The sequence below is a fragment of the Leiobunum rupestre genome, chromosome 8 (assembly GCF_980474605.1).
Source record: "Leiobunum rupestre chromosome 8, qqLeiRupe1.1.hap1, whole genome shotgun sequence".
Taxonomy (NCBI): domain Eukaryota; kingdom Metazoa; phylum Arthropoda; class Arachnida; order Opiliones; family Sclerosomatidae; genus Leiobunum; species Leiobunum rupestre.
This window is the reverse complement of record NC_143391.1, coordinates 13,007,486-13,027,519: the sequence shown is the minus strand read 5'-3', so window position 1 is coordinate 13,027,519 and position 20,034 is coordinate 13,007,486. Positions and strand designations below refer to the sequence as shown.

Sequence of the window (20,034 nt, the reverse complement as noted above, 5' to 3'; positions counted from 1 at the left end):
CTCGGCCTATTTCTCCGTCGTAGCTATAATGGAAAGGAAGAAAGTTACGCTTTCACTTATTTTCCGGGGAACGAATCGGGTGAGCTCGGGGCGGTTAAACAAATGGAAAAAGGAAGCGTAAGAAGGGACGTATGTAGACCAAGATACTTTAGCGGGAAGAAGGAGAGCGGCATCTTTTCCGTTCGTTTGAGAAGAAGTCCGCTCTCGAAACTCCATTAACGAGAGGAATTAAAACGCGCGCGTGTCTCGCAGGAAAGGCACCCCGCCAAATTGATCCCGAAAAGGAATCGCGCTTTCGAGATTTTATAATGGTGAGGGGCCACCGAGCTCTTATTATTCATTATATACGGGATTAAAACGCTAAGCCTAATTAGTGAATGAAGCGATTCTCCTTAGCGGTTCCGGAAGGCGGCGGCGTAGGGCCCTAATATTAACGCCAGAACTAGCTGCTAGATGGCGGTTTGGTCGGCGTCGGACAACGGCCATTTATATCTTCATTCCTTTTTACGCTCTCCGCGTAAAGACAGCCACTTACTATTAATATAAAACGGGTCAGCTTCCTAAGATTCGGAGTTGTCCTCCAACCCCCACTTCCCCTTAGTGTTACGCGTCTTCCCCGCATAACAGATGGAGACAGTGCAACCCGCGGTGAAGCTAGCGTAAATAGCACGTGATTATATTTCAAAGGCAGCCGTTGCTGGCTTCGTTTATCAAAAAAAACGTAGCAGCTTGATATCGCGAGCTGGGGGAATATATACGCTACGCAACGCCAAGTGGAAAACGGACGACAAAAGAGAACAATTTGTACGAATCGCCATGTTTGTAAAATTCAACGTTTGTTTTTTAGTATTTGTGGCGGGTACTTGCCAGGCCTTCCAGATTCTGTCCGATATGAAACAGGCCAGGGATGACTCGCTGACCAGGCTTTTGAAACAAGCCCAAGTTTATTCTTGCAGTTAAGAGCGAAATTTTGCAAGTACGATTGAAGTAATATTTATAACCTTTTTTTAACCGCATAGTGGTGGCCGATTTGAAAACTCTCAGGAAAGAAAGTACCATATCTTGTGCCGGAAAACTAATGCCTTCCATAGTAAGTAGCTAATTTGAGAGTTAAATGAGTCAATTTTATAGTGTTTGTAACTTAAATGTAGATGGAAAATGTAGCCCAAGATTGCTTCGGTGATACCAATTTTTCTTTGATGGATAAAGCGGAGATATTTTGCAAGGCGGATCAGTACGGTATCAACGTAAGAAATTTACTATAAATAGGACTAATTGTAAAGTCTAAAATGTACTCTTATAATTAGTCAGCATTGGAGAAAGCAACCTGCGTTACACAGAGACTAGCTCAGATGCAGTTCAATGAATTACATTTAGCAGCGGCTGGCGACAGTGATAAGTTTAATATAAAATCATATCTGGATGATGTCAATGTACGTACGAAATTTGTAATTTATTCATAGAAATCCAAGATTTATTAAACTCTTTGTATTTTTAGGAATGCTACGCGAATATGCAGAAGGAACAGAACTTCACTGACAAATAACCGCGACTTTCATAATTAAAATAATTTTACATTTTTTAGTCATACATTTTAATAATATTTTATCTCAAATATTTTGTTTGTAAATTGAAATAAAATAATGTATCCATTTTAAAACGTTTATCGATGTTAATTCTTTCCTTTTATACAACCACAAGCATATATAAATACCTTACGAATGAGGTATTTATCTCATTATACTGCTACTCTTATTCGCTTGAATCATGTAGTAAGTATTGAAATTTATAGATCGCTTGCTAGAATCTGCATTACTAATAGACCTGATTACTGGTCATAGTGTCACAATTTTTGTATTCTAATCACTTGTATACTTATGTTTATTTACTTTTGTTATTTTTTTTTCTAAGCCCTAGGCCAAAAAGTCGTTTTTCGACTTGGCCACGCCAAAAAAAACTGTAACCTCTATGTTGTTGTTATTAAATAATAATAATTATTATTATTATGTACCTTGGCCAGCTCTCGTCAATTTTTCAAAATACGTTTCTGAAGTAAAAGGTACAGAGTTAAATATATTATTTAATGATATCCTATAACTATTACAAAAAGGTTATAAATAAATAAATTGATATTTATAGGCAGTGTTATTTCTACAGTTTACGTCTTTAGGCGAAGTTATACAGACAGAACATTTTGTACTCTAATGCGAAGGTACACGTTAATTTTAAATGCCCTGGATGCGTACTTTATTCTTAAGTCCAATTAGATATTCATTTTGGCACGCACCAGTACCCAACAACCAGACATGGGCTTAGTTCAAATATAAATAATTATGATACATCATAGTGCGGAACAATGGCTGGAACTAAACGAGATCTCAAGTACAGGTGCGAATTAGCAAGTAGTTGAAAATGGTGAAACATTTCGAAAAATGTTGTAAGGCAGTAATGAAAACGACAACATTCGCAACGTAGTACGGGTTTTATTTCGTGAATCATCCTTTCGCAAAAATATGGATTACTTTCAAAAACAACTCGAAGGTCTATAACGAAAGATAGTATAAAACGTGTGTTTTCTAAAGCTTGCGGCATTCGTTTTAAGCCTGATAATCCCAGCTGTCGACAGTAACTGTAAAACGGGCATTCTACATCTATAATATTATTCGTCAAATTAACCCACGCGCTAAAAAATACGGATCTACTTGTTTTGCACAAAGCGTTGCCCATTTTCCGAACGAGAACAGTGTAGCGATATACCCTTAACAATTATGTCGTTTTTAACTTCGAGTGCAATTGTACTACTTAGTTTAGTCGGGGTGTTCTCCTACGATTTGCACAGCCTGGCCGACCCCTTTCTCGAGGCTTTCGAGCAAGCCAATAACGCCATCAACAGCTACGACTGTGGTAAGCGTTCAATTTCGTTTAGGGTTTTTCACTTATTCCAGAAATTCATCGAGAAGGGAATTTATCGGATTGGAATATTTAAAATTTTTAACTATGTAAATTAGCGACGGTAATGATCACTTGTGGGTGAGATTTGGTGGTAAATTTTAAGGGCAACTGAAAAAATGTTTAATCCGTAATAGAACGCACTCACTTACTTTCGGCTTTACACGATAAGTAGCACCATTTTAAATTTCATAAGTTTAATTAATTTTTCCAACAGACGTCGTCTCGAACGATACAATTTACATTTTAATAAAAAATATTCATCTATATTGGTATCCATTTTCCCAATAGACCTGCCTTTGTGAGTCATTTCTGAGAACACATTCACACTTTAAAATAATTTTCTTCTTGGGATGCCTTAAGCCATTTGCTGTATATATACAGCTCTATAACCAAACATTTCGTAGAGGTACCCACGACTCCTATATTGACTGTGAAATATGTGACAGATATTTGTCCTCGAAGATCCTTATGACACCTGGTTGTAATATTCAGTGGCGTAGACAGAAATTCGTCAAGTAGAGTGATCAGACTATGTAAAAGTTCAGAGTGGGGGTGAATAGGGGGTTAAAATCTAGAACAGTCAAAGAAAACTCCTCTATACCACTACTTCCAAAATCATTAAAAAAATACATTAAATAATATCTAATTTGTAATTATTTAATACAGCTCAGACTATGTTCGAATCCGAATTCCCAAAGAGAGTTTACGACTGCATCGCGAAAGAGATACCGCAAGTGGTAAGTACGGCTACTGCCGAAAAAAATGCGATATTTAAACTTTAGGACTATTTGACTTTGTAAATAAACTAGCTACAACTTATGTACTTGCAGACAGAAGGTGTAATGGACTGTTTCGAAAACCAAACTCTGACCGAAGCCATAAGATCGTTCTGCGGAAAATATTCAGAGTTGTCTTTAGAGGTGTTGTTTAATTACATTCGTAAAAGCTAAATTACAAATTACGTAACGCAAAAACCGTTCAATCCCACCTCCCCTCGTAACAAAGACGAACAATTGAAACGACGTAACAAATAATAATAATCAGCTAGGCTAATACCATAAGGTCCCCATAAGTAAAAGTCTACCATAGGGACCCATGGTAACGGCGTTGTCCTGGAGAGAAGAAAATTAACGTACGACGATAGGGCAGTAACGACATCTTTTTAAAAATTTCTACATCTAAAATATTATCTTACTTGGTAGAGCAGCCACGCTCGGGTTGACAATTGCCACACAAAACGCTTCTAAATTTCAAATTTAAAAAATAAATACCTTCAGGAACACCACTCTTATTCCTAATAGCCAATTTTAGATTCTGATTAATCATTTTGCAAAGATAAGTGTTAATTTTAAGTTTTAAAGCGATAAAATTGTGAATAAGCCTTGGCTACTGTGCTAAGGGCCAAGGTCCGTCGAGAAAAATACACTATTGGTTAAGGGCTCGCGGCGGAGATTTCTCCCGCGTGGTTCTAAGTTTAAAAACGTCCGCGCACGGCTTGTGCGCATTCATAATGCATTTTGCGAAGTTTATTTCAGAAATACATAGCCACTAGGAGGTGCAGGTTTTGAATACCTACCTCTTAATAACCGGTATGTGATCGTCAAAAATTTGGCCTATACCTTTGCTTATGGGGACCTTATGATAGGCTTATGCTAATACCCGAGGCACCATCCTAAGCCCAAGTCGTCTAGCGTCTGGCGTCTTTTATTGTATTTTTTTATTTCGGTGGACAGGTTAAATTGGTGATCTCCTTCAATTATAACAGCGCAATAAACCTTAAAATTATTCAATTGCATTCAAAATAAAATTCGCTATTTCTATGGCTTTTCACATTTTCGGCGTTACTTACCATGGTTTATTGCGAAGGTAAAGAACGCATTAAGTCTATATTTTATTTTGATACAACTATAAAATTAATCATACTATTATAAATGAGCAGTATTAAATTGCTAGTGCACCTTAAAATACTTAATAATTTAGGTTCCATTATAGAATTAGGTGACGTGACACATTTTAGTGACACCCCTTTCACGAACCAACTGACAAGGAAACTACCCGGGGTGTTTATCTCCGATTTGGTTAAAGCTCGGGGCGTTAGTAGACCTTCATGTAACTTGAAACTAGCTAAAGGGAAAAGTTACAATGGGCTTTCCATTTCAACCGAAAATGCTTTTGACAACTAGGAATTATCCTTTACCCATTTTAAATAGCATGGGAATTTACACAATTTTACTTAAATTGTTCAATTTTCCAAATTTTACTCATATTTACCTACTTTCACTTATATTTACGCAAATATTTATAAATTTGAAGTTGAGATTTTTCCCCAAATAAATATAAAATATTTGAATATTTTCATAGTCCCCCGAAAATTTATATAAATTTTTAAAATCCGTGAAATTCCCATGTTTTTTTAAAAGGCAAAATTCTCATTCAAAAACATTTTCGGTTGCCATGGAAAATCGAAAGCCCATTGTAGCTTTTCCCTATAGAGTAATGGCACTGTGACGTCCTAGTACGTCACCCATGCTCTTTCCTATAGATAAAAATTTGCGACCAAAATGGCGGCCATGGCCAAAGCTACGGAGTGCTACTACTCTATAGCTAGTATGCTAGTTACATGAAAGTCTACTAACCCCCCGAGTTTGGACCAAATCGGAGATAAACCCCTTGGGTAGTTTCCTTGCTAGTGCGTTACGTAATTGTCGAATGGCCCTTTATAATACCATATGTAAGATGATCACTCATAAGTATGCCATAAAAGCATTTTCGTTAATGAAACCTTGTTCACGGGATATGACGTAATTTACGTCACTTACAACTCCGTGACGAAATATGCATCATCAACTTTACTGATGGGAAACGGAAGTTAGTGAGAATTCCTCGCGCGTTTCTGGCTTGGCCAATGTCAAGTTTAGCTCGTGCCTCGCGATCACATGATTTCATTTCCATGGTAACCTTTTCAATAGCGCAAGGATTATAAGCATTTTTGCATTTTTGGGTCCGCTCAATGTATGTTCCGCGTGAAACAAGGTCTCATTGAATTTTTTTCAATGGAAATATTATACAGAGGCATACTTATGAGTAATTATGTTACATATGATAATACCAATTGAATTCAAAGGATTTTAAACTGAAAGTGGAATGCATGGAGCAAAACATTGGAAGGCTTGATTACAACTTAAAAGTAGTCAAGCAAAAGAAATTGACGTTCGATACACCACTCAGCATTTTCTACGAGGTGACCTTTTTATCAAGTTATTAATACATGAACTAATAACAGCAGTAACTAAAATTTCCCGCAGGCATGCTTAGCTAACACTATGGGCAAAGAGGGAGTTTCGGGAGAAATAACCTTCAGTAATAAAGTACGTACATTCATATCAATTTTATCCATATAGTCTGAGACGATAAGATTACAAAAAATTCGCTTACTTAGGCCTCGAGCGAAAAAATATATAGTGCCATCCAGGGCCGGACTTAGAGATCCTGGGCCCATAGGCAGATAAGAAGTCTGGGCCCCCTTTTCACGCGCTGCATTTACTCTTATCCCTGGAACTTGGCTGTGCCGGAATTTCTCTGATTCAGCGTAGAAGTCTGAGCTCTACGGTTATATTACTTAATAAAAGCTCTTAACAATCGTCGACTAAATACGCGATAATTATGCAACATTGTGATTTAAGGCTGCGTCCGTAAACTGCCAGGCAGAAATTTTGGTATTTTTAAAACAAAATCTTCTACCTAGGAATTTCTCCAATATAAATTACGATTGATATTATCTACGTAGCCTTGAAGTTCGAGGTTTTCAGACGCTGGTAGATGAAGAGACAGCTCTTGAGTTCCCTTCAAGTAGCGCATGACTTTTTTCACAGCAGTCCAATCACATTCTCTTGGTGACTCGACTCTTCTGCACAGTATGCTGACGCTGGCCGATATGTCTGGTCTTGAAACAGTAGCTATATGCAATAATATCCCAATAGCTTTGCGACATTGATTATTGTTTGGAAGTATACCATCGTCACCCAGTAGTTTTGGGTAGGCTAAATCCATAGGAGTCTTCGACGGTGTGGCGTCTTCCATTCCGAAATCTTCCAACATGTTCTTGATTTTAGCTCGTTGGTTGATTTTGAAACTTCCGTCTTCAGATCTCTCGATCTCTATTCCAAGGTAGTACGTAGCCTCTCCAAGATCCTTGGTTTCAAAAAAATGATTCAGCTTGCTGAGTAACGTGTCAATGGTTCGGAAATCTTGGTTGGCGACAAGCAGATCATCTACGTACAGTAACACGTAGGTCCAGGAGCAATCGTCTTCCATCTTACTGTACAGACCAAGGTCTGTTTTACTTCTAGTGAAGCCTTCTTGGAGTAGTATGTCGTTCACCTTTTTGTTCCATGCCCGTGCGGACTGTTTAAGTCCATAGATGCTTTTTCTCAGCTTGCAGACTTTGTGCTCTAGACCGTTCTTGACAAAACCGGGAGGCTGAACCATAAATAAATCCTCTTCTATGTCGCCGTGCAGGAATGCAGTTTTGACGTCAAAGTGCTTGACAACCATCTTCTTAGAAGCGGCAACAGAGAGCAGGATCCGTACGGTTTCATACTTTGCGACTGGGGTGTAAGTTTCTTCGAAGTCCTCTCCGTATTTTTGTGAATATCCTTTGGCAACCAAGCGAGCTTTGTATTTCGTAACTTCACCACTCTGATTATATTTTACTTTGAAGATCCACTTGCATCCAATGGGTTTGCGACCTTGAGGTAAGTCGGTCAATTCCCAGGTACTTCTTTCTTCTAGTGACTTCATTTCTTCGTTGGCCGCTGCAACCCATTTAGATTTCTCTCCATCGTCGAGTCTGGTTACTTCTTCCCACGAAGAGGGTTCTCTTACGTGTTTAATGGACGCTTTATATCCAAACCTCTTTGGTGGTGCCCCGTGGTTAGGCCTCGTTGAAGTTCTTCGAGGGACTGGTTCTTCCTCGTTCGGTTTGCCATTTTCTTCGTTAGTTGCGGAGGCCTCTTTTGTTTCCCCTTCTGAAACTGATGTTGACATCGGAACCTGAATTTCATTTCCGCAATTGGTGTGGCCCATTCTTTCGTCGAACTTTACGCTTCTACTGAAGTGAACTGTGTTGGTTTCCAGATTCAATATTCGGTAACCTTTGGTTGCTAGACGAGTATTCCTTCCTCCGCTTTGTCATCCCATTTCGAACGGTCCTTTTTGGGAATGTAGGAAAATGCTCTACTTCCAAAGACTCTGACATGACCAATTCGTGGTTTTGACCCAGTCCAGTGTTCGTATGGTGTCTTTTCGATAGCTTTACTTGGTAGGCGATTCTGGAGGTAGCACGCAGTCAGTACCGCTTCTCCCCACCATCGGTTGGGTAAATCTGCGTCAAGTAACATCGTTTTCGCCATCTCAATCAACGATCTATTTTTCCGTTCGGCAACGCCGTTTTGCTGGGAGTGTATGGGACCGTTAATTCATGCTTGATACCTTTTTGCTTCAGATACCTTTCCAAGCCCTTTGATACGTATTGTCCACCGTTGTCTGTCCTTATTGTCAAAGGTTTGCGATGAAACTTGTTACTTACGGCGGCCACATACTCTTGGAAGACTTCCATGACTGCGTCTTTGGTCTTGATTAAGTATACTTGAGTAAACCTCGAGAAATCGTCGATAAAGGTTACCAAGTAACGGTTTCCACCAGGTGTGGCCTCCTTCATCGGCCCGCATACATCGCTGTGAATAAGATCGAGCGGTTGTTGGCACCTGGTCGTGGACGTGGGAAACGGGGTTTGCGTCATCTTTCCCTTGATACAGAATTCGCAGGTCGATAACGTCTGATTAGTTGCCAGCTTGATACCCTCCACTAGGTTTTTCGTGAAGAGTGTCTTCACCGCTGACGGATCCCGGTGGCCCATTCGTCTATGCCAGAGGTGTAGAGATTCATCACTTGAAGCAATCTTAGCCACAATGCTACTTTCTATCTGTAGACGATATAATGACCCATCCATTTTGGCTGTGGTGACGACAATGTCTCCTTCTTTAATGCTGCAGGTGTCATCATCAAAGACGACCTTGTGACCTGTCTTCGTCAGCTGATAAACGGACAATAAACTCCCTCCAAGTTTGGGAACGTACAAGACATTGTTGACTTGAATGTTGCGGATATCACCTTGTGGTTCAATAAATCGTAGCGTACCGCTTCCAATGCCCGCCGCTTTGATAATTGATTCATCGGCTAGATGGATACTCTCGTCACGGGGCTGTATCTCCTTGAAGAATAATCGGTTTGAAGTCATATGACTGGTTACCCCAGAGTCCACATACCAGGCGATGTCTGGAACACTGTTTGAAGCGATAAACGCACTGTAACCTCTTGCTTCGATTTTTCCGGTAGCCATTCTATTTTGCTGAGCTTCGTTCTTCGGCATTTGTTTACTCTGGAACTTTTTGTACTTCCTACAGTGCCGTTTAAAATGACCAGGTTTCTTGCAAAAATGACAGGTTTGATTCTCTTTCTTGAAGTCGGTCTTGGTGCTGTGGTCAGCAACGTTTAAAGCCGTTTCTGACTTCACCACATCTGAAGATGCCGACTTTTCCTGCCTTCTATTAAATTCGTCGATTAACTTGCATCGGATAAATTCCAGAGTAAGCTCGTCTTCAGGTCGGACTTCCAACGCTGTTATCAAAGTGTCATATGAATCCGGCAAACTGCAGAGTAGTATCGCTGCGAGGTTCGAATCAGAGATTTCCGTTCCCGTGCCACGAAGACGTTCTACTAACTCCTTCATGGACGATATGTGCTGCTGCATACCTTGACCTTCAAATAATCGTAATTTGTACAGTTTTCTAAGAAGAAATAACTTGCTTGTGATATTAGCTTGCTCGTGCAACTTTTGTAGTGTGATCCACATATCTCTGGCGCTGCCTGAATTTATGATGTGAATCAGCTGATCGTCTTCAACTGAGAGTGCTATAGTTGACCGTGCTTGTCTATCCTTTTTTTCCCACTCAGCTGTAATTTCCTTTGCGGCCGTCGGTTGATCAACGATCGTCCAGAGATCATCACGAGTGAGCAGCATCTTCTCCTTGAATTTCCAAAGGTGGTAATTCACGTTGTTCAGCTTCGTAATGGAGAATCTTACATCTCCGCCAGTAGCCATGTTGACGTTTGAAACGATAAATAATACGAGGGCCTGAGACCTAACTACCTGACTGGCTAATTATAATGAAGACTTTACGCAGTGGTAGCGTGCGGGGACCATAACCTATTAGATTTCTGACCTTAGCTACTAGAAACGACGCATAATTAACACAAGCAATGTTTATTGAGTTGAACTGGTTAAAATTAAATTACATGCGTGTTTATATACAGATGAGAAAAAAACATTTCGGGTTAAACAACAACAAAAAAACCAAATAATAATCTTAAAGATAACAGTAGGGAAAAACAACAATTGCGAAGGGCGCAGGCGCTTCTACTCCAACAGTAATTACGGTCACTGGAGGGCCCCTTCCAAGGATGGGCTCCTAGGCCACGGCCTAGGTTGGCCTAGGCGGAAATACGGCACTGGTGCCATCTACATTTATATAATCGAACTAGATGCTTTGAATTCCTCCGCTTCATTCCGTTTTTAGAATGGTTTATTTAATGAAAGTTTTGCGAATGAGTAGAGCGAGCAAGGCAGCAGACGAAAATGTAGAAAGACTTGTTACATTTTTCGCCGGTGTATGTCCCTATATAGTGTAACCAAAATTTTGAACTAGGTTTGTAAATATATATAATGAAATTGGTCTCAATTCGCGAAAATTAACGTATTTTGCCCAGCTATAAGTATGCCCATGTGAAGTGACTATACATTTAAATTTATAAACTTTGCCTCTTGAACCACATTAACCATCGAGTTTGACTAATTTTTACGCCACTAGGACGCAAGGTGCCAGGTAGTCTGTTGATGCTTAAAGCAACTGTCGGATCTATCATTGCCATCTGCATTATGATAAGGCCCTTGTTATTTATTAGAGATGGCAATTAATCTATCCAATTCTTCGAAAAAAACGACTACTGGAGAGCGTGGTGCCATCTATTAATGGCAAAGGAGGCTAAAATTCAAAATAGCGAAACAATAACGTCGTCAGAGAACCATTGTTGAGTACTATTACTAGACAGCTTATGCTCTACTTAGTGTCTAGACTTAAACCTAAGTTATATATCACACTACTATAATTTCAGTTATTGTCAAATTTACAAACGAGCTAATCAACGCGAGGGGTACTTTTATGTCCCGCCTGTTGGGGCAAAATGTAGCTGAAGCATCTTGTTTTGATTTCGATAATAGCGACATCTGTTGAAAAAAGAGCTACTTCACGTCGAGCCGATACTTGCTTTAACACACGGACCAAGTGCACGAAACTCCTTGTTGATCGTCTACACAATTAAAATTAGTTAGTCAGTGGAATTAAAGTTTAATGCACTAATTAAGACGCCAACCTAAGGTTTAAGTCAAAAATGGTGTTCTTCTTTATCCTGCTCGGAAACCGCTTCCCCTAAATTTTACACGTGACTTCATCGTTCCGTTACAGAGATTTCCCAATGTTTTTCGTTAACAGTATTTTGGGAGCAAAATTAAGATACATTTTAATAATCTTCCCTAACGATTAAATAAGATCCGATACGTAGTATTTCATCTAATAATTTATTTAATAATTAAATTTTGATTAGAAGTGAAGAGAAGCACAGTGTGAAAAAACTAAATTAAAAGAAACTTAAAACGGTTTTAAAATTCACACTTTATTTATTTATAAAATCCAACGTTTCGGAGGAACTCTTCCTCCTTCTTCAGGGATTTTTACAAGGTCCTCCGAAACGTTGGATTTTATACAGGGTGTCTGAAAATATTCGGCATGGACATTTTTCTCGAACATCACTCATACTTAAAATCTGAAATTTTCAGGATATGTTCCTTAGTAATGGTCCTCTTTAATCTGTGAATTTCAGAAGAATCGGAAAATATTTCTCGGATTTGGAAAAAATATTTTTTCACCGGCAGGTGGTAGACAAAAATGTTCAATAACAAAGTTGAAGAGAATACTCTGAAACCTAAGAATACATTTTGTTCTGTGAATTTAGGGGGTGTTTGGACCTAGATAATGGGGTCCGAAAAATAACAAGTTGGTACTACCCAAATTCTGCTTTTTGTTTAAAAGTATTTACTTGTTAGTTTTTAACACATCAAAAATAATAAGAAAGGTTATCAAATGGTAAAATTTATTAATTTACAAAAATGGTCCGATTATTCCCCCTTCTGCTGCTATGCAATTCAATCAGAACGCATCAAGTAAGCCTCGTTATAATCATGAGCAGCACGCGTTAATTGTCGAGTGGTGTTTTGGTGAAGGTGATCGAAACGCTGCTTTATTAGACGTTTATTTTGAAGGCCCTATCCCAATAACACTCCAAATAAGCATCCTGTTCGTCGTGCTGTTTGTGAAAGTGGTGAAGATGATGGTCCGCAGGGCCCGCGGAGTGAGGAGCGGGGCCCATTGAGCTTTTTGCGGGGAAGCCTCTGAGTTTTCAGCTACGCTACTGGTTCGAGACTTCAATTTGTATGGAAGAGGTCAAGGAGAAGGTCCTAACAAAATCGACGTGGAAATTAATGTTCTCGCTTATTTAATAGGATTACCAAGGTCGAGCATAAGAATGGCAAGTAGTGAAAATGGAATTTCCTAGGTCACGCCTGATATGGTCAGAAGAACTTTGCAAAATATCGTTTATCGTTGCGAGACTTGTATAGCAGCAGAATAGAAGGGAGAATCATCGGACCATTTTTGTAACTTTTAAACAAAAAGCATAATTTGGGTAGTACCAACTTGTTATTTTTCGGACCCCATTATCTAGGTCCAAACACCCCTAAATTCACAGAACAAAATGTATTCTTAGGTTTCAGAGTATTCTCTTCAACTTTGTCATTGAACATTTTTGTCTACCACCTGCCGGTGAAAAAATAATTTTTCCAAATCCGATAAATATTTTCCGATTCTTCTGAAATTCACAGATTAAAGAGAACCATTACCAAGGAACATATCCTGAAAATTTAAGATTTTTAGTATGAGTGGTTTTTGAGAAAAATTTCCATGCCGAATATTTTCAGATACCCTGTATATAAATAAATTGTGAATTTTAAAACCGTTTTAAGTCTCTTTTAATTTAGTTTTTTTCACACTGTGCTTCTCTTAACTTCTAATCAAAATTTAATTATTAAATAAATTATTATCAATTAAATATTACCGACTTTACTTTTAATCAAAGAATTCCACCCTTCGATTACCTCTTTTCCCAAATTCGTCAACTACTAATTGAGGCAAATTAGGTAGTTTGATAGATCACCCTTAATAGAAAAAGTGACTATTCTTGATAGCCTTTCCTCCCCCATTGCGGTCCGCGGACGTGTTATAATTATGTTGCGATAATTGAAACTCCTTTCGGATATAGTATTTTCCACTGTAATGCGTAAAATAATTAGTATTTGACAAGATCCTCAAAGCCATCTTGCAATGCCATTAAATAATTAAAGCAGTCATTCAGTGGCGTTACTCAAGTTTTTTGGGCTATTCTTAGAACCGGTTGTATTATAATTCACTATGAGCTAGGACATCGTTTTCGTCAAGAGAATTTTTAGACGCAATTAATTCTTTCAAAAGGCCAGTATTTTCTGTTTCCATTACTGATATATTTATCCATTATTTTGAAGTAAGTGGTTCTCATTCGCTCAATTGGGATACTTGCTTCTGTTGCTCCGCTTTCAGTAGTTGAAGTATATAATGACGCTATGTTTTAGTCTCCTGTTAGGTATTATCTTCCGTTTGCTTAAAACATTATCCATAAGGCTGACTAGGCTAAAACGCATAACAAGGGGGAAGGGGTGTTGAGGGGTTGAGGGGCCCAAAGAATCTCGAAGACTAGGGGTCCTGCCATTGGTCAATACAATACGCCATTTCCAGTACTGGAATCTCGGTGGATTCTGCCAACTTTCTGCTTTATTTAAAATTAAGTCAATCCGTTCAGATCTTATTACACCTAAGCTAGCTACTGTAACTTCGCAAATAGCAACGGTTTACGTTAAAACAACTTTAGATAATTTGTACCACCTATCACTTTATCTAATACCTACATTTTAAGCCCAGTTGCGGAAGCTATTTCATTTTGAAACATACAAGCAACACTCAGCGTCTTTCTCGGGCTATCCGTTTTCAACCATATTCTGCAATGCTATAACTATGGAATCAAACCTATTTCTATAAAAATTAGAACCTTTTTAATCGCTCCACCAGCTAGTGCGGCGGCTTTGTGGCATTTTGATAATGATATCATAAGCCCGATCTCTCTGGGACTCTTTAAAACCTTAACGTCTATAACTGAATTGCTTTGAAAGCTGTAGATACGTTTCCCAAGGATCCTTTATAAATGATCCTTGCGTTGCCGCTCCTACGGAGTCACATATTTTGAAATACGGTACTTCAAACGATTTCATGGAGCACGTCGCGGGTGTTCCTCCAACGATGTAAACAAATAATGTTTTCTAAAAAATAATTTAAAGTTTTCTTATCTTCGTAAATACAAAATCCGTCTAATATATTAACTTGCATGTACTTGGTTCAAATATTAGAAGCTCATATAGGCACATTTTTCCAGGTAGGCACATGCCTAACGCTGGCTGGCACACTGTCAAGTTAATAAGAAATCTTTCAAAAATTTTAAGATAATAATCAGCTAAGCTAATATCCAAGGTACAACCTTAGGCCTAAGTCACTAAGCGACTTTTAAAGCCATTAATTAAAGCTTCGAGTGGCCGGGTTCCAATTCGTAGGAGGGTGGTGGAAAGAGGCTTACGAATACGGAACTGACGGTACCCTATCATCAATTTTTTAAAACGTTTCTCGATTTAAAAATGTTCATATGTATTTTAAAAATTAACGTTGTTTACCTTCAAAACGGCTTAAAAATTTATTGGTAATTAATCCCACTGCTGTGTGCGAAGTGGGGATTGGTCCACCCATTGCTGCTCCTTCCGCTAGATTGAGTGGCTTGCGCCAAAGGTGCGACCATCAGTAGTAGGGTACTGCTACCCATGCTGGATTTGTCACCTGTCCAGGCTAGGTGGACGCTGGAGTAGGGCACTATGATGATCGAACTACGGTGGTATTGTCTCTGTTACTAGGTACACCGGGCTATAAATTCTGACACAATGCCCCCCTCCCCTTAACGAATATCTGGCTACGCCACCAGCTGTAGTGACGTTTTTATTATCTCCAGATACCAGGTCAGGTTAATTATATTCTTCCATTTAATAGCCCTTTTACTGTCCAGAGACACTCGCGTATAAAAGTAGGTAAATAGGCATACTATACCCCATAAGGTAAAGGTAGTGTCGCGCGCACTAGACATTTGCTAATAGGTAGGGGGCCGGTGAAGACTCTAGAGGAAGGTCTTTGAGTCCTATTAAATCTCAAGCCTAGGGGCCCAGGTTATAGCTATTCCGCCACTGTCTGCACCTAATACCATCCTCTGGTTCTATTTCCCTGATTGTGTATATTCGAAACTGAATGACTTGTGCCCTTACTCCGAGCAAAACAAGATGCCACAGACATTAGCGTACACACAGACCCCCCGATATGTTAAGTCTATCTAGCATATTAAATTTAAAATTAGAAAAAAAATCAATCGCGTTGTACATTAACTTAATAAGCGTACAATAACAACCTAAGAGTAATTTTCAACAAAAGTAACGGTTTCTCAACCACCCTGTCTATTTAGGTGCAATATTTCCAACAGCCTGTATCTGATCATAATTGCACTAACTCTGGGGTTAGGTAGACCTTATGGTAGTATGAACATTTTTGGTTGCCATGGGACAACTAAAGCCCATTGCAACTTTTCCCTTTGGGAATTTTCATACTACCATAAGGTCTACCTAACCCCCGAGTTACTTTACCACAATAGTGCGTACACAAGTTGTAGGTCCCCCGAAATAGACCCTTCAATAAATCATCCTCCAAAGAAATCGCCAAGAAGTAATATTTCCGAGAGCCAGGACCTGCAAGTTACTGTTTATATAGTGCTTGTTATAATAATGGAACTTTTTCACCTTTACGGCAGCAACAAGCGTTCCCCATGGCGTTCCCTTTTAACGAGGTAGCTTTTTTGACATATTAAGGCTTGGCAAAAACATGACGTTCTGTTTACAGGTGAAAAGTTTCTATTATTTATACAAGAACTATATCAGAAATATCTTGCGGGTCCTGGCTCTCGGAAATATTACTTCTTGGCGATTTCCTGGGAGGATGATTTATTTAAGCGCCAAAAATCACATTTACATTTTTTTTATGCAACCTTAAAGGGGAACGGTCAAGCTTTAATCAGTTAGATAGCCCTATAGCCCGTTAAAAACTAAAATTTATGGCGAAAACCGTATAAAAAAATATTTAAGTGGTTAATTTCTAATAAAATAAAGAAAATTCGGGAAATTGAAAAGCGCGCGTCCGCTGCGACACCTGGTGAGAAATTGGTGAGACAGAAAAACAATAGCGCGCGCTGCTGAAGACGCGAAATATTTGTTTTGCACGCGCGGTGCGTTCCAGTTATACGAGACCTAAGCCTAAATTGCGCGATTTTAAAAGTTAGGATAGTGCGCAAATCGCTCGCTAAGGTGCTGCTGGCGCTGGCTATACACCTTAAGATGGCGGTGAAAATTCAAACCCAAATAATTGGCGTTATTTTGCGTTTCAAACCATTTTTTCAAGACAAAATAAGGTACGTGTAAGAATATTGAAAGTCTTGTTGATCTTTTGATATGCAAATAAGGCGATATTTGGAAAACCTTGGCCGTTCCCCCTTAAATTAATAATAATCTTAATTCAAGAAACCAGTGGAGACCATTTAAAGGGCCCCACCGGTGTTTGAAAAATTCACACAGAAAATCAGGTAGCAGGCGACGTGTCGTAGCTTTCCCTATGTCCGCGATTCGCGTGGGAAACTGACGAATTTCAAACGCTGGTGGGGCTCTTTAAGCAACCAGTGAAGGAACATTAAAACAACCAGCGGGCACCATTAAAACAACTAGAACTAGTGGGTAACATTAAAATAAACAGTGGGGATCCACTAAAACAACCAGCGGAGACCATTATAACAGCCAGTTGAGAGCGACTAAAACAACTAGTGAGGAATATTAAAACAACCAGCTGTAGGGGCCATCTGGTTAAACCATTAGAGACCAATTGATAAACCAGTAAAGACTATCTTTTGTTTACACGTAAAATTTGGCGCGCATGGTGTGAAGGCTTTCAGCTATACAGGGTGTTAACTAAAAACCGATACAGAGCCAATTACTCAAAATGTGTTTTATGTAAGAATTTGAAATTTGCAGGTTACATAGAGGGTGCAGGGGGACAAATGTCAATGAAAATTTCAATGACCTTGAACCAGGTCTTCAAGGTCATTCAAATTTTATCTCGAGAACCATTAGGATTAGAAGAATGGTTCCAATTAAAAATGTGTTCTACGTTAAATTTTAAGTCTAAACAGCTTTGATCCGATCTAATTTGACCAATGGGAAGCCGATAAATGTTAGACCAAACACCATAAGGTCGTGTGTGGTATTCTAATCAAGACACGACCTTTAACGGCTTATAAATCGAAAACTACCAGATCAAATGGATCAAAATTGTCGTGACACTCTAAACCGAGTGGAGGAGTTCGAAATTTGTAACTTATGATGACCTTGAAACATTAGTTCAAGGTCATTCAAAATTTATCTCGAGAACCATTAGTATTAGGGGAATGGTTCCAATTAGAAAAATGCCCGCCAAGGTTTTTTAAGCCAACTTACCTTTCACCTGAGGTAAATAAACCAATAAAACTCGAAAATAAACGTTAATTAATTGTTTTAAGACGTACCAAGTATTTTTAACTTTTTTGAGTTTAAATGTTTTAAACACAAAAGAAACGAAACAAGTAATTGAAATAAATAAGCAACTAATAAACGTTGCCTACTTAGTTTTTTGGTTCTTTACTATTAAATTTTTCTAATTGGAACCATTCTCCTAATCCTAATGGTTCTCGAGATAAATTTTGAATGACCTTGAACTAATGTTTCAAGGTCATCATAATTTACAAATTTCAAACTCCCCCACTCGGTTTAGAGTGTCACGACAATTTTGACCCATTAGATCTGGTAGTTTTCGATTTATAGGCCTTTAAATGTCGTGTCTTGATTAGAATACCACACACGACCTTATGGTGTTTGGTCTAACATTTCTCGGCTTCCCATTGGTCAAATTAGATCGGGTCAAAGCTGTTTAGATTTAAAATTAAACGTAAAACACATTTCTAATTGGAACCATTCTTCTAATCCTAATGGTTCTCGAGATAAAATTTGAATGGCCTTGAAGACCTGGTTCAAGGTCATTGAAATTTTCATTGTCATTTGTCCCCCTGCACCCTCTATCTAACCTGCAAATTTCAAATTCTTACATAAAACACATTTTGAGTAATTGTCTCTGTATCGTTTTTTAGTTAACACCCTGTATACACCAAATTCCCTTCTACATTATTCCGACCCCTCCCCACCCCCCCCCCTCCCCCTCCCTGTTGGGAACCATAAGAGACCATTAGGAAAACTAGTAAAGACTATCTGATAGGAACCCTAATAGACCATTAGGAAAACTAGTAAAGACTATCTGATAGGAACCCTAATAGACCATTAGGAAAACCAGTGATTACCTACTGGTTGAAAACATAAATTTAGACCATTAGGAAAATCAGTGATTACCTACTGGTTGAAACCGTAATAGACCAGTGACTACCTTCTGGTTGAAACCGTAATAGACCAGTGACTACCTTCTGGTTGAAACCGTAATTGACCATTAGGAAAACCAGTGATTACCTACTGGTTGAAACCATAATTGACCATTAGGCAAACCAGTGAAGACTGTTAAACCAGAACCCATATAGTACCAAATGAAAATTTGTTCCAATACACATAAAACCTTTACCGGCCCATTAATAACCTATGGTAAATTCAACTGTTTACCTATTAAAAGGGTAACCCAAAATATAATTTTCAATAAATTCTTACACCATAGCAATGGAAAATAGTATCGCGAGACATTGACATAAGTTATAAAAATTAAATTTTATAAGCTACACTAAACTTTAGAAACCAAAATTATTAAACGCATGAGAGTGCATTTGATATAAAAAGATGGAATTTTGATCAGAGGCGCGCTAGCAGTTTTTTTGGGCTCTTAAGCATATTTTTCCATATTTTTTCCCCCTAAAATAACTGATAACTGTAAAAACTTACCTTTAGAATCAGGGCTTGAGGAAATTGCCTATATTACCAAGTCAGTAACAGCCCTGGATCTAGTGAAGTTGAACAAAACCGTTAACATTCTTATAACATTTTTTAAATAATGTATAATGTACGCAGAAATTTAATCCTCTTTACCATTTAAACAAAAAAAAAACAATTTATTGGAGGCACTCACCACATAAGACCATATAGAAATCCTACTAATAATTTTTGAACTTCAGTAGCACCTCTGTTGTTCCTAATTTGAAACTTTGATTATTTCTTAATCTAGATTGAATCTTTGCTAACCTACACTGATGACTATGAATCTGGACATGATTATGATTATAGTAATTATAATTATTACTATTAATTTCTGGCATTAAAATGGACCATTTTCCTATTGGCAACTTTCATAATCGTTTCAACATATAATTCTGAATAGACATGTTGTATTTATATTAACAACTATCTCTGTCAAGCAATTTATTCTTTTGTTAACCAATTGTTGGAAGTCTGGGTTGTCAAATTCTTTTGAACGCTTAATATTTTGCATCAAAAACGCATGGCGCTCCTGCTTTTCATCAAAACTTATAATCATTGATAAAAGTCCTCACTGTGTCAATAGGAAAAAATAAAACTAAGACTTCCATAATAAAAAATTTAATAAAAATGTGTAAAACAACGTTTTAATGAAGAAAATATACCATACTTCCGATAAAAAACTACACGGA

The 20,034-nt window shown here is 38.3% G+C and overlaps 2 protein-coding genes across 2 annotated transcripts; both read left to right on the top strand.

Moving 5' to 3' along the window:
- Window positions 1-561: 561 nt before the first annotated feature.
- Window positions 562-1,589, top strand: LOC149932447 (uncharacterized). Its single transcript, XM_090156980.1, has 5 exons — window positions 562-955; window positions 1,020-1,090; window positions 1,152-1,247; window positions 1,308-1,433; window positions 1,499-1,589. The coding sequence occupies exons 1-5, from the start codon at window positions 817-819 to the stop codon at window positions 1,544-1,546; spliced, it is 480 nt and encodes a 159-aa protein (XP_090013106.1). The 5' UTR covers window positions 562-816; the 3' UTR covers window positions 1,547-1,589.
- Window positions 1,590-2,768: 1,179 nt separating this feature from the next.
- Window positions 2,769-19,845, top strand: LOC149932446 (uncharacterized). Its single transcript, XM_090157124.1, has 6 exons — window positions 2,769-2,904; window positions 3,619-3,689; window positions 3,783-3,872; window positions 6,077-6,193; window positions 6,258-6,320; window positions 19,593-19,845. Exons 1-6 carry the CDS (start codon window positions 2,769-2,771, stop codon window positions 19,671-19,673), a joined length of 558 nt encoding a protein of 185 aa, XP_090013250.1. The 3' UTR covers window positions 19,674-19,845.
- Window positions 19,846-20,034: the final 189 nt, after the last annotated feature.

Coding starts and splice junctions, on each gene's coding strand:
- LOC149932446 (XM_090157124.1), top strand. CDS start 2,769: ATGTCGTTTTTAACTTCGAGTGCAATTGTACTACTTAGTTTAGTCGGG. Junction 3,690..3,782: donor CGAAAGAGATACCGCAAGTG/GTAAGTACGGCT, acceptor ATGTACTTGCAG/ACAGAAGGTGTAATGGACTG. Junction 3,873..6,076: donor ATTCAGAGTTGTCTTTAGAG/GTGTTGTTTAAT, acceptor TTGAATTCAAAG/GATTTTAAACTGAAAGTGGA.
- LOC149932447 (XM_090156980.1), top strand. CDS start 817: ATGTTTGTAAAATTCAACGTTTGTTTTTTAGTATTTGTGGCGGGTACT. Junction 1,248..1,307: donor CGGATCAGTACGGTATCAAC/GTAAGAAATTTA, acceptor TCTTATAATTAG/TCAGCATTGGAGAAAGCAAC. Junction 1,434..1,498: donor CATATCTGGATGATGTCAAT/GTACGTACGAAA, acceptor TTGTATTTTTAG/GAATGCTACGCGAATATGCA.